Source organism: Pelobates fuscus, chromosome 1 (assembly GCF_036172605.1).
Source record: "Pelobates fuscus isolate aPelFus1 chromosome 1, aPelFus1.pri, whole genome shotgun sequence".
Taxonomy (NCBI): Eukaryota; Metazoa; Chordata; class Amphibia; order Anura; family Pelobatidae; genus Pelobates; species Pelobates fuscus.
In genome coordinates this window covers 425,767,834-425,781,937 of record NC_086317.1, presented here as the reverse complement: position 1 = coordinate 425,781,937, position 14,104 = coordinate 425,767,834, and the positions used below count along the sequence as shown (strand labels likewise).

Sequence of the window (14,104 nt, the reverse complement as noted above, 5' to 3'; positions counted from 1 at the left end):
ATATACATTTATGGCTTCATACAAAGGATTGTTCTTGTGTCTGTAAGTACATCAGGCACTTGTCTGCAGAAAACGACCCATGAATCGTTAAAAGGAATATGAAAATGCTGCAATGCCACAAATATAAAAAAATATAAAGCAGTTTTTACATGCAACTATTAGCTATACTGCAGTTTTATTGTATCTATGAAAAATGTATGCTGGTTATAGCCAAATTATTTTACTTGCAAAAACCACTCTGTAGCTTCTAATATATAATACAGTATTAAAGGGAAAAAAAAACAATAAAATCAATCATCATAAATTAAGGGATTAACAATTGTATTGAAAATATGAATATGGCATTTGCGTCAAATGTACAAATACTATTTCCAGTGGTTTCACAAGTGCAAATGTTATATACAATTTTAACATTGGTCCAATCCATAACTTTCAGACTGTCAGAGAAATGTACAACAGTTAGTCCTGCAGTTAAAGCTAATTGGTGTGATTATTCACCAATCTTTATATTAAATCAAAACACGACATAGGACAAAAAACCCTGCTCAAAAAACACCAATAATTTGCTCTTACACAGCTATAATTTGTTTAGTGGCAATGGGCCGTATAGTCAATGTGGCAGGAACACAAATCGACATTGGGCTAATTGAAAAAAAAAATATCCATTAAATCATTTCACTACTGAACTTAATCAAACCTCACAACTCACAAAACCACAACCACAAAATCAGTTGCAGGCGGAAAGGGGCTAAAAGGGGCGGGCCAGTTGTGCAATTGCGGAACTGGCTCTGCCCCAAAAGGGGGTAGACCTGCTTGGAAATGGAAGCCAAAATTTGAATGGTTGGATGACTTAAGTATCTGTATAATTTACACCACTAAACTACATAAGGATAGATATTAAGTTTAATCAAAGCAAAACCTGCCAACTAAAAAATTCTAAATATCTTACATCATATAAGCAATAATAAAAAAAAATTTAAATCTCTAAGTGTAATTAGAACAGTTTTCATACAAGATGTGCAAAAATATTCACAATGAAAGGAGCGGGTAACTTTGGCAAACCAGCAGTTTTTTTCTGTGTTTGTTTTTTAACACTCCATGCACCCTAGTCATAACACATTTAAGTGGTTATAGTGTTAGGAGGCTGCAGGTGCAGTTCCATCTGGTTTTTGTCCAATTGTTTCCAAGTAGTCTGACAAAAAAAGTGGATGCATGGCTCCCAAAGCCCATCCGTCTGCCTCAGGTACTTTATCATTATCCAAATATTTGTATAAATACACGCATAATTAATTATTATTAATTGCAGGGAAATTTTACATCATTATCTGTTATGTTTAAAAAAAAAGTTTATTTAAAATGCAATGCAAACGCTTAATATCTAGTTGTCTAGAATAAAGATATATGCTTCCCTACCAATATAACAAACTGTAAAAATTTTGATTGATTTGAATTCAGGACAAGTTGCATAGAACAGTGAAGCAAACACACTACCTGCATGTTTAAGGCAAATGAGAGGATGTGGTTTAAGGAGGAACCGCTACTTTAAAGAGAAACTAATCACAGAGAATATAACATTTTCATTTCTACACTCAGCTAAGCGTGTGAAATGTATCTTTAAAGGGGCACTGCAATTTGATAACTTTTTTTATAATGCAATATAAGGATCAATGGGTAAGTTTTTTTTTTTTTACATTACCCCATATTGTCTTAATGGTGGAATACACCATTATAAGACTCTCTCTAGAGTCAAAAGGATCCCTACTGTATGAGAGAAGACATTCCCACTATAGTTGCATGTAGTCTTTTCGCAACAATGGGGCACACTGAAACAGCCTGGTGACCCAATATTGCCTCCTGACCCGTTGGTAATCACTGTATAGATAAAATACATGTGAATAATGAAAATGTAAAAAAAATTAAATAGTATTTTCTGCAAATCAGTAAGATTTGCAGTTTCTTCAGTGAGGCCTCCAAAGCTCCAGGAAGTAGATCAGCTAATCCTAGTGCTCTCACGGCACTGATCAGCCAGTGATTTAAGGGAATTGTAGTTCAGGTGTCAGCATGTTATTAAGGTTTTTCAGCCCGCAATCCGTGTCATGAATGAAGCTATTTGTGGGGGGATGATAGAGGCAGGGTTAATATAGAATTATAAGTGATTTCATTAACAGCGGTCTTTTTTAATCCCAATCGTAGATGTTGCTAGTAGGGAAATTGAAAGAGATGAGTTTATGGAACAAAACTATTAAAGCCGATCTGTAAATTAGCCTTTTTCACCAAACTATGAATTGCTGATAATAGCACTGAAAGTTACATGCAAATACGTAGCCCTTTCAATCCCGAATTAAACAGACAAGCTGTAAGCTAAGTGATGTCATTACTAAGTTTTTCTAACGTCCACTATAATGGACATTACAACTGAGAGAGCGCGAAATTTAATTAATGCTGACATGAGATTAGGTTAAGTGATTGACCTGGTTTAATCTGAACATTTTATCCATTTGGGCATATCAATTTGTTGCTTTTTTATTTCTAAGTATAGTTGCCTTGGAATAAAAAAAATCCAGACAAAGCTGTTCTAAAGTATTTGTCTGATTTTTCAGGAAACGTTGCCACTTATAGAACCGTTAACTTAAAAACAAAACAAATATATTTCCTATATCAATTGTAGCTCTACTAAAGTGTAACAAAAATTCTACATGTATGATTTGCAAATGATGCATTTGTATTGTCCCTGCACTCTTCGATTGTGCTCTATTTATAATTGTTTCCCATTGCTTCTAATGCTGTACATACTCTAAAAGTGAATGGTAATATAATCATATTAACTAAAATTATAACTTTTATTGTAAAAAAAAAAAAAAAAAATAAGTGTTGTATCAATAAAATGACTAACAAATATATAACCCAATACCAACAATGCCAACTCCATGTTCATGTCCTGTTGTCCATTATAATGAACATTGAACTTTTAAAAAATCCCGTGTTCTCTATATTGGAAACATCTAAAATATGAAAACATAATTTTAATGTCAACATGTTATAAATCACACCAGCTCAAGAAACTGATGCCTAAATGAAATATTATCAATATTTAACAGGTGAAAAAGTAAGTTGGCTTACTCCTCTTTCTGTTGTAGCTGTGTGGCTGTCTTTGTGACGTCTGACTTTGTCACTGCAGATTTTCTCTCAATACTCAACTCTGGTCAGTTAGAACCTTAAAAGTTACTAGGCACTTCATGGGAGAGATATACTAAGCTCTCAGTTAATAAAAGCAAAAAACATGTGATGTCCATTACAGTGGACACAGGGTCTGAATGGGTTAATGGGGATACCGTCCCAGTGTACTAAGCATACGCCAATGAGTTAATCTTGCAAGTTTGTAAGTTTCAATAAAGAATGTGGCACTGGAAAACACTTAACGGGACACTGTAGGCATTGTAACAGATTTGTTTAACTGAATACCCTGGTTCTGTCCTTCAGCATTAAGCAATTTTCAATGTTTGATTCTTAAACAAAAATACCAAGAAGCCCATATTCTCTGAGTTGCTTAGGCTAATGATGAAGCATCAGCCTGACCAGCAATGGACAGATGTGATTGGCTTAGAGTGTCTGCTGACTGATTTCAGCCTATCATGTCTCTCATTGCTGGTAAGACTCGGTATGGCTAGAAGGAAGTGTGTAATCTCTGCCTTAGCCATACCTCCAGTGAGGGCGGTTTAACATTAAATAGAGGGACATTACCAGGGAACTCCAAGCCCTATAATCAGTAGAATGAGATGTGTCCATTTAAAATGTGATGATTCTAACTATATATATTGAAGCATACTTTCAGTTTTAGTTGATATTCTATAAGTCTACGTGGCTTTAACATTATAGTACCAACAAAAAGTACAGTTAAAGAGGAGCAAAAAGGAAATGGCTGTGATAAACATCATGCCAAAACTGACTAACTCGAGTATGGAAAGCCAGATTGGTCGAATGGTGGTGCTCTGTATTTGTTTAAAGATAAGGAGAGTTCCCCCTTTAGATACACTCGAACTCTTGATTGTGGACCAATAAAGTATTTAAAACAAATTAATATTATGCTTACAACAAAACTACACACGCAGTATTTTCCAGGACTGATTTCCTTTAAAATAGAAAAATGTTAAAAAATAAATAGATAAATTAAAATGGACATGAGCATTTAATAATACATTGTGAAACCTCTAGAAAATAAATACAACAGTTCACTCTCTCACGGTAAGAGAGGATAGCAATGATTTATTCTATATTGCATCACAGTCCCCCCCAAACAGATGAAAAGGGGGTAAAGCATCAATAACAAGCAATCAAAGCATATTAAAACACTTTACGGTATTCGTAAATCAGTCTCATAAGAAGGTTGTTAAAAAAAAAAAAGGTAAAAAAAATGCTAACTTATTTTCAGGAATTAACTAAGCAGGCGATACAAACATTTATACACAACTTTTAAGGCAAAATGAAGAAATATTTACTTCTTATTTACAGGGTTTTCTACCATTTTCCTTTTAAGAATGTCCATGATATCTTAACCATAACTCACCCAAATCCTCTACATAAAAAGCTGGTGCTGAGCATGTTGGCGACTGAAAGTTGAGAATAGCAGTGCTATTCAGTAAACACGGTAATTGTGCTGAATTTACAAAACTAACAAAATTAGAAAAATAAAAATGTAAAAAAAATGTTAAGTTAATCTGGGTACGGAAGTAAACTTCAACACGAATAATGAGTGAATGGTTTTGGATAACTGTGCACAGCCCGAATATTTTTGGGATAAAAGCGCACATCCCGTCCAAAAACATCTCTCTCTTTTTTTTTAAATCGCCATCTGCCTTGAACTTGTTATATATTAACTTTGATAATTTACGATTTTGAATGAATATTAATCTAAGAAGAAAATGCCAATTTTTCAAATATTTAAGTAAGTAAAACGGATTATCTGCCTTGATTTACAAGATTTTCAGCTTCCATTTATCAGCATTGGAAATTTTCAAACTGATGTGTGTGTGTCCCTCTCCCCCACCCCAGCCCCCACAAATTTAATTTTTTTTAATTCTCACAGGGCAAAAGGGTCAGTTCTAAATGTTTTTGTTGGTAGAATATAGCTCCCATTCCTATTCAGAAGCACATCTTGCTTTTGGGCCATCAGAAGCTTGACCACATATGTGAATATGTCATTCTCCGGTTTTGAAGTTCATTTGCATACGAAGGTAGGTTGAAGACCTCGTTATTCCTGAAGCAGGGCTACCAACTTTTTTTCTTGAACGGTGTTTACCAACACAGCCTTGAGTTTATTGTGCTCTATAATTTACTTGTAACCAACATAGCTCTGGCCTCTGGCTCCTCAATATACACACACACGTTCCTTTTCTACAATGTACATTGTAATCAATTTGTCTCTGTAGTTAGACTTGATTTCTCGTCATATATTTCAAACATTTACTGGATCAGCATAAAATTATTCAAAGGGCTTTTCTTCCAGATAGGCTGTTCTGTAATACTATTAAGACTACATGTATGGGAAAACACCAACAATTCTCTAGTATTTTTTCTTACCGTTTTACTTAAAGCAGATTTATTGGCCTTCAAAAATTAACGTTTAGCACCAACTATGGATAATTTTTAACATTGGTCCAATAAATAGACAAAACTAAGTAGATTGGGTATTTAAGTAAATCAAAATGATGTTTCTAAACACATTGTTACCAAACACAGGTAACATTACTTTAGAAAAAAAGAAAGAAAAGGTAAAAATAAAGAGCGACACAGACAAACTCAGTTTCTGGAAATAGAACTGCAAAAAAATGAGTTAGTTGCCCATTTGGTGCTTAAGGTGTCCAAATGCTTAGGAATGCCTTTTCCAAAGTTTCTATTAATTTTTTTTTAAATCTCTATGGTAGATGTCCGGTGTTACTCAAAGAGCATATGCACATATCAAGTTCATCAATTCTTCACTGCTCATACATGCACTGAATCAACAGGGGACGAGAAAACACTCTGGCAACTTGCAGGATTTTTGGATTACAATGATTGGACAAAGGAGTTGTATTCCAAAAGCTGGTAGAAGGGGCAAAAAAAGTTGACTTTCCCATTGAGAGTTCTAGTCGGTTTGGCACTTCATATTTAAAAAGAGGTCAAAGAGCAGCACATCACACAGAGACGCTAGGCAACATCCATCCAAAAGAACCCCATTGGATCTGCCACGTTTGTAAAAGAGGAACCAATTATCAAAAATTTGGAGAAGGGCATTGGGCATCTTTGGACATTTCCACCTCCACTGCTCTTTGCTGTGATTGAGAAAACCTAAGTGGGGGGAAAAAAAATAACTATTAGTGTTTATTTTATTTAAATTTAATTGACACAATGTTTTATACAATTAAAAACGTAAACATAAATGCAAATAAATGTTCACACACTGATAAATAAATAAAATGTATTTTCTTTAAATGTAATTTCTTCGTAAAGTAAAATCATCAAGGCATTTTTTTTTGTGCTGCAGAGAATTAATATAAATGTTGAGTTCGTGATACACTTTTTAAGTACAACGTGTAACACTGATTTTCATAAACTTTTCATATTTTCCCAATGGTGTCTAAAAGGGACTCTCCAGGGCCAGGAAAACAAAGTGCCCTCCTACTTTCCATGTCCCGGCGGGGGAGACCTAAAGCGCATGCGCAGCAATGGCTGCGCACGCATTAGACCTTGCCATAGGAAAGCATTTTTCAATGCTTTCCTACGGGGAAAATCTGACGCTGGAGTTCCGTGAGGACGTCCAGCGTCAGATAACCAAACAAAAGTCGGTATGGATTTCGGAAGCCCTCTATTGGCTGTCTGGTAGACAGCCACATAGGGCAGACTTAGAGCTGCAATGTAAACGTTGCAGTTCTCTGGAACTGTAACGTTTTACATTGCAGCACTTAGTGCAATAGGGGCACAGCACTCAGACCACTTCAATTAACTGGAGTGGTCTGGGTGCCTGGAGTGTCCCTTTAAGAATGAACCTGCTTTGGGAGAAAAGTGGGTTTAAGGAGAAATGCATGAAAAGCTTGCATGCAGATGTCTAATGGAGTTAATTTCTGCTTCATCTGACACGCTAGCCTGTAAATCGGAAAGCGTTCAAAAGCATTATGTAGGATTGTTTTCAAAATTTGATAATTCTTACTTTTTTACTGAAAAAATTAAGTAAATATGCCTAACCCGTTAAAATCGAACGGTTACAAAGTACATTGTAACAACAGTCTGGTAACTAAAAATAATTTCTGGAGGTTTTTTTATTTTATTTCCCATTTAATGGATTTTCATTATTCTTTTAGAAATACACATTGATACAGACAGTGCATGTAGAATGTCAAGTTTGTATTTATCCATATGAATTAAAGGGTTACACCAGGTTAACACAGTAAAGGAGTTTAAGCATGCGTGGGATAGGCATAAGGCTGTCCTAGCTATAAGATAAGCATCTTGGACGTAAAAACCCCAGGGCAGAGTACAGAATATTTGATAGAGTCCTAACCCCAACATCTGAGGAAAGGGATTTAGGGGTGATTATTTCTGATGACTTAAAGGTAGGCAGACAATGTAACAGAGCAGCAGGAAATGCTAGCAGAATGCTTGGTTGTATAGGGAGAGGTATTAGCAGTAGAAAGAGGGAAGTGCTCATGCCATTGTACAGAACACTGGTGAGACCTCACTTGGAGTATTGTACGCAGTACTGGAGACCATATCTTCAGAAGGATATAGATACCTTAGAGAGAGTTCAAAGAAGGGCTAGTAAACTGGTTCATGGATTGCAGGATAAAACTTAACAGGAAAGGTTAAAGGATCTTAACATGTATAGCTTGGAGGAAAGAAGACAGGGGGGATATGATAGAAACATTTAAATGCATAAAGGGAATCAATACAGTAAAGGAGGAGACTGTATTTAAAAGAAGAAAAACTACCACAACAAGAGGACAGTCTTAAATTAGAGGGGCAAAGGTTTAAAAATATCAGGAAGTATTACTTTACGGAGAGGGTAGTAGATGCATGGAATAGCCTTCCAGCTGAAGTGGTAGAAGTTAACACAGTGAAGGAGTTTAAGCATGCATGGGATAGGCATAAGGCTATCCTCGCTGTAAGATAAGGCCAGGGACTAATGAAAGTATTTAGAAAATTGGGCAGACTAGATGGGCCGAATGGTTCTTATCTGCCGTCACATTCTATGTTTCTATGTTTCTCCATGACCACTTTGACCACAGTGATTTGAAGTGGTAATGATGGTAGAAGTATGTATGTGCAGTGTTTCAGATTAAAATACTGCACATACTGAGTAATCTGTGCTTGTGTGCTGGGGCTAGTTGCATACCTGGCTCACATGATTTAGACACTCAGAACTCTGTTACGGGCTGCCTAATGTCAATTGTGTGCATAAAAAGTCAGTAGTCAGCGCGCACAGCAGCCTGTCAACGGACATATTAAGCTTGCAGTGCTCCTCTCCCTTTCATCATCCTTTGGCTGGGCTGACATCAGGAATAGGCTTGGAAGTCAGTGCTATGAGCTTCTACAGGCACTGGAGTCCAGTTAGTAAACAAACATTTAGTTTTATTTTTTTTCCAGTGAGTAGCTAGCTTTAAAAATAGGTAAATAAAAATCTTTAAACAAAAATAGAATAAAATGACACTAGTATATTATGGCTACAATGTAACAGAGTGTTGTGCAACTTTGCTACCAAGGTCGCTACGTAAATTAGTAGACCTCATTCACTGGCTACCACTGGTCTGTTTATCTAGACTTTGTTAAGACATTCATGAATACTAATTCAATGAACTACGAAGAATAACTTTTCTTCCAAAGATGTATTAATTGGAGGAAAACAGCAGAGCATGTTTCTTCTATTGAGGTAGGATTATGAATATGATTTACATGTGAACTTCTAGCCTTTTGATTTGCCAAAGATTATAATGACACAGTAGACAGCCAGACTGATTAGTGGCCTATGATTGTATGCAGAAAACAATGGATAAACTAAATTATCTAAAGGCGAAAGGAATATAAATTGGGCAGAAAAAATTTGGAACAATGCGCAATATAAAATTTTCATTATTTAGGCAAATCCATTTACATGCTACAGCCTTTATTGTTCGACATTTGTAAAATCCCTAAATAATTAGAATATACCTCCTCATTAGATAAAAAATAGTCTGACATGGATCATTCCAAGTGAGAGATGGCCTAGCAATATTTCCTTTCCAAAATTGTTGACACTAGACCTACATTTACCAAAGGGCTTGCCACCCAGATCCAGGGTTTATTATCTACTTTCCTTTCCTAACAAGAATTAGAAAATGTGGTTGGTTAACTAAATAAAACAAAAATATAGGGGGGAAATCTGATGGCCCCTGCACCTCCCTGCAAACTCAAATTGTAAGCCCCATCTTTGCCCAATAAAATAGGCCAGATTAAAAACACAAAAGTCAAATAAATTAAAATGCATGCATTTGTAACCTGCCAATGTTCTGTCACCTAAAACATTGACAGGGTTTTTTTTTTTTTACTAATGGGAGAATGGTCAGAAAATCTAAGCTGGATCAAAGTAAATGTCACATTTAAGTTTAAAATAGCTGAAGTGGAAACATTCTCTAAGTCTGATTTCTCTAAGTCAGGTTCCAGTTTTACCATTTTGATTTAAATTTTTAAATTCACGTTGAATTCACCTTGAATTCCCACCAAGTAACATTAGTAGCACTACGCACTGTTAAACGACTGACAAATGACAGTCCAATAGAGGGACAGACAAAATATTACAAGCCGTGTTCGGAGAGTAACCAGCTGTCCTTCATTTGCTTCACGAACAATGAAAAGATTAGTTTTGAAACTCAAGGGTGCTGTGTGCCTCTTTTACATAACTGCTTACGTATTATTACTCTTTGTGTCATGTAAGCAGTTTATCGAAATAAAAAATAAAAGATAAGTGTTCCTTTGTAGGCTAAAAATGATTCCTTGAGACACAAGTAAAGGAATTTCAAGAAAAATTATTTCCAGTTTGCGTGTTTGTGTTGGATAATGAGCAACATAAATGATACATAATTACATAAAAGACAAGGCTTTCTAAGTTCATTAATAAAGTCCACATTATGTTACGTTTCACACTTTCAAAAAACAAAATGTAAAGCAAAATAATGGTGTAAAGATACTTCAAACAACCAATTATCAAGGCTACAGCCTATAACGTTAATAGGTAGTATAGACGATTGGGGGAGTGGAGATTGCAAAAGCTACCATAGAGAATCTACTTTATAGTACAGTAGCTTTTCAGACTACATAAAATTCTACTATCATTAACTCACCAATTTATATTCTTTATCCAGATACCCAGCTATGCGTGTTTTTTGTTACACTGTGAGGAAAACTTTGGTTGGGCAATATGCTATCAAAGTTATAGTCATCATCCATAAGGTGGTCATTCCGGATTATGGACTCCATATCACAATCCAAGCTTTCAATCAGCATGTCATCCAAGTCACTAGGAAGGATTTCTTGATGGATTGAGACAACTCTTCCGTAGCCATTGCAGCTACTAGCAGGGTATGGACTCATGCCTGCCATTTGAACGGATTGAGTCATATGCACTTGTGATGACGTTTTCACTGTTGACAAGCGGCTAATGCCAGAGCTGTGTGTCATGGCACCCACTGTATGGGGCAAGGCACGACCATTGATTGCTGATGGCTGACTATGTGGCTGATGTGAGTGGGGAAGGGTTGTCATTTTGTTGTGGCAGGATTGGCTGACATATGTCGGCATTATAGAGTTGGACGCCATCATTGCATTCTGTCCCAATACTCTGTTGCTGGCCTGTGAAACTGTAGGATCTACTGTAGTCAAAATATCAGTATGTGGTGGTGAGTCGGATGTAAGTAGTTCCTTTAAAAGTCCAGGAACATTGTATGGACCAACACCTCTGTAGGCTGATTTACTGTCTGGTACGGTTTGCATAGGCATCTGTGAGATGGAGTTCATACCAGCTTGAGCATAGCTGTACTTTCTGTAATCAGGGCTGGGTGATCCAATGCTTGTGTTTGGGGATGGTAATAAATAACCTGATTGCTGTATCATTGAAGCAGGTGAGGACTGTGTTGAAACAGTCAATGAGGTGTTTGGTGACAAGAGGTTTAGGTTATCCAAGAGATTCTCCATGTTTTCAGAGTTTGCCACCTCTGAAAGGCTTGGCAAAGTAGAAGCTAATTTGGTTCCTGGCGTGGGGTACACCAAAGAATGTACATCTCCGTCCCCAAGGTCATCCTGTTCTGGCATGATCGGAGAAAGTCTACCACTGATCGTGCTAGCATTGGAACTTGTTCTAGGACGAAATGTGCTCCATGCTTCGAAGTCATCATTACTGTGGGAATTTGGGCTACCGGGCCATTTAGAGAACTGTGATCCAGGGCTGTCTCCACTCCCATCTTGGCTTGAGGGCATAGAGGCTTTTTTCTTGGCAGCCCTTCCTCTGCTTTTGGTAAATTTACTGTTGTTGTCCATAGAAGCGGCTCTTCTTCTAGGCGATTTGCCATTCTTACCTCCTTCAGGGTTGAGGATCCACCATGAACTTTTACCTGTTCCTTCATTTTGCACTCTCACAAACTTGCTGTGCAGGGACAGATTATGACGAATGGAATTCTGAAAACAAACAAACAAAAAAAATCTTAGTCAAAACTCTGTTCAATCTAATAAAAAGAATAAATTAACCTACGTACATGCTACCCATAATTTAAAAAAAACATTTATTTAGTCTATATAGGATATAAATATTTAATGGATTTAAGGGATTTGTCTAATTACTGGAGCTCAAAGGGTTGTGAATATGCAATAAACCTGTAATTTGCACAACATTTTGCCATAAATACAAAACATTAAAGAAACACTATAGTCATCAAAACAACTACAGCTTAAATGTAGTTGTTCTGGTGTGTATAGTTTGTCCCTTCAGGTTTTTAATGTAAACACTGCCTTTTCAGAGTAAAGGCAGTGTTTACATTGCTGCCTAGGAACACCTCTAGTGGCAGTCACTCAGACAGCCACTAGAGGTGCTTCCTGGGTCAGTGCTACACAATGTGCAGCATTGACTTTCAGTGTTTGCACACTCTGCATGGAGACGCTGAACATTCCTCAGAGACACATTGATTCAATGAGGAGATGCTAATTGGTGCATTCCTTTAAAATTCTTGTACACACTTATGTAGGAAAATGTATAAATTACAAATCCATAGGACTGCAAAACAGTCGAAGCCACCCAGTAGAAAATAAATCCAAACGTTTGGTTCCAGGCTGTGAAACATCTCATTGTTCCATAAAAAGAAGTTACATATTTTCAGTAACTTGTTATTTCTTACTCATCAAAAATATCCTAAACTAGTATGATTGTCGCAAGGACAAATGAGGTCACACAAAAAGATACTGAAGCCAAGGGGGATGGCCAAAAAAAAAAAAGCAATTTTTTCCTAACAGGAAAAAAGTCTGCCTGGCCACTTGCACAAATTCCTGTTTTTTTTTGTTTGTTTTTTTTAAACATACAGCCAGCAGGAAGAGAGAGAAAAGGGAATTCATAAAAAGGGATAAGGGGTCTTTAAGAAGCTAAACCTTACTTAAATAGAATTTTATTATAGATTGGTGGCTGTCATGTAATTATGGGATTTAAAGAATAAAGAAAAAAGAAAAAGATATATAATCATTTCAAACCAGGAGAAAACCTTCTTTTGCAAACAGGTGAATATTGGGTTGATGAAGATTTAAAAGAATCCGTTCGACTAAAATTAATTTGTCAAAAAACATTAACTCCGTTTACAACCAAGAAAGAGTTAGTCTCTGGCTACGCCTCATTGTAGGTTATTATTTCCCTTTGTAGGGAAGTATCTACTGTAATCATGTCCTAGAGCACAAATGACTACAAATGAAACCGGACAATAGCCAGGAATGCTGACAAGTTACTTTGATCTGATGCAGTTACATAACTTTTAGTAAAGTCCTCAATAACCCAGTTATCCAGTTTACAGAGCAGACAAAGTGGTTATGGTGTTCGTAAGCTCCAAATGTACCCGCCCCCCGATTCTGAGTTAAGCCTCTTGAGCAGTTTGACAAAAACCCAGTGTCCCATGACACACACTGCCATGGAGACGTGGTGGTTGTGGTATTTAGTGTGTTCCTTTACGTAGAGAAGATAGGTTTTATAATATTATAATCACTCTTTTTTTTCTTTTCAGATAATAATAATATAAATATAATTATCTTTTCAGATAACAATCACTAATTTTAAACCAGAATGGATGGGATAATATGCAGGCAGCTGTAAAATTGAAATATGAAAAACTTTATAGTTTTGCAAATGGGCCCTCCACGATATTTCAGATTTTTTTTCTTTTCAAGTGCTTAATGCAAATCATTAATATCTTTCAAGTGAAATAATTTAGAAAAAGAAGAAAAACATTGATTTGTATGTAATATTAGCAAGAGTCGTGGAGTTCTTAAAAAGCACTAATGGTTTTTTTTGGTTTTGTTTTTTTAGAAATGAATAGACTATTATAAAAGATGAAAAAAAATAATAATAAAGTTAAAGTCTACTTAATTGAAAAATGTACATAATGCAATAGGAGCTTTGCAGAAAACATGACTGAAAGAAAAGAAAAAAAGACAGAATAGAATAAGAGAGTCATACGAAGGCCATATTTATAAATCTCAACAAAAATATAACTTAAATGGAATTGTCCCTTCTCTAGAATTTATACCACTGAATAGAAACATGACAAATCCTCTATAACCGCAGCTGAAGCTGGGAAGGAGCAGGGCGCAGAGTAGGCTGCATGTGGCACCAATCAGAGCAGCTCTGCACTGCTAACATGGTAAATATGCGTGACATCAGCTTTTAGCTTGATCTACCCTGAGCGGTGCTGCAAGGAGATCGCTGCTATCACAGCAGGTCGAGAATCAGGGGGTGGGGACAAAATGCTAGTGATACTGCCCACAAACCACTTCACCGAGATGACATCAAGTGGTGCCTAAAGTGTCCATTTAAAGGCAACAACATCATATTAATCTAAAATGGCTAGAGGTA

At 36.3% G+C, this 14,104-nt stretch overlaps 1 protein-coding gene across 1 annotated transcript in view; it reads right to left on the bottom strand.

Moving 5' to 3' along the window:
• Positions 1-4,167: 4,167 nt before the first annotated feature.
• The window catches only part of FOXO1 (forkhead box O1), a 63,318-nt gene continuing 53,381 nt past the window's right edge, over positions 4,168-14,104 (bottom strand). Inside the window, exons 2-3 of the mRNA XM_063428961.1 lie at positions 10,347-11,676; positions 4,168-6,324 (exon numbers count right to left, since the gene is read on the bottom strand). Coding sequence (XP_063285031.1) covers positions 10,360-11,676 — 1,317 coding nt within the window. The 3' untranslated portion in view covers positions 4,168-6,324; positions 10,347-10,359. The remainder of the gene's footprint in view (positions 6,325-10,346; positions 11,677-14,104) is intronic.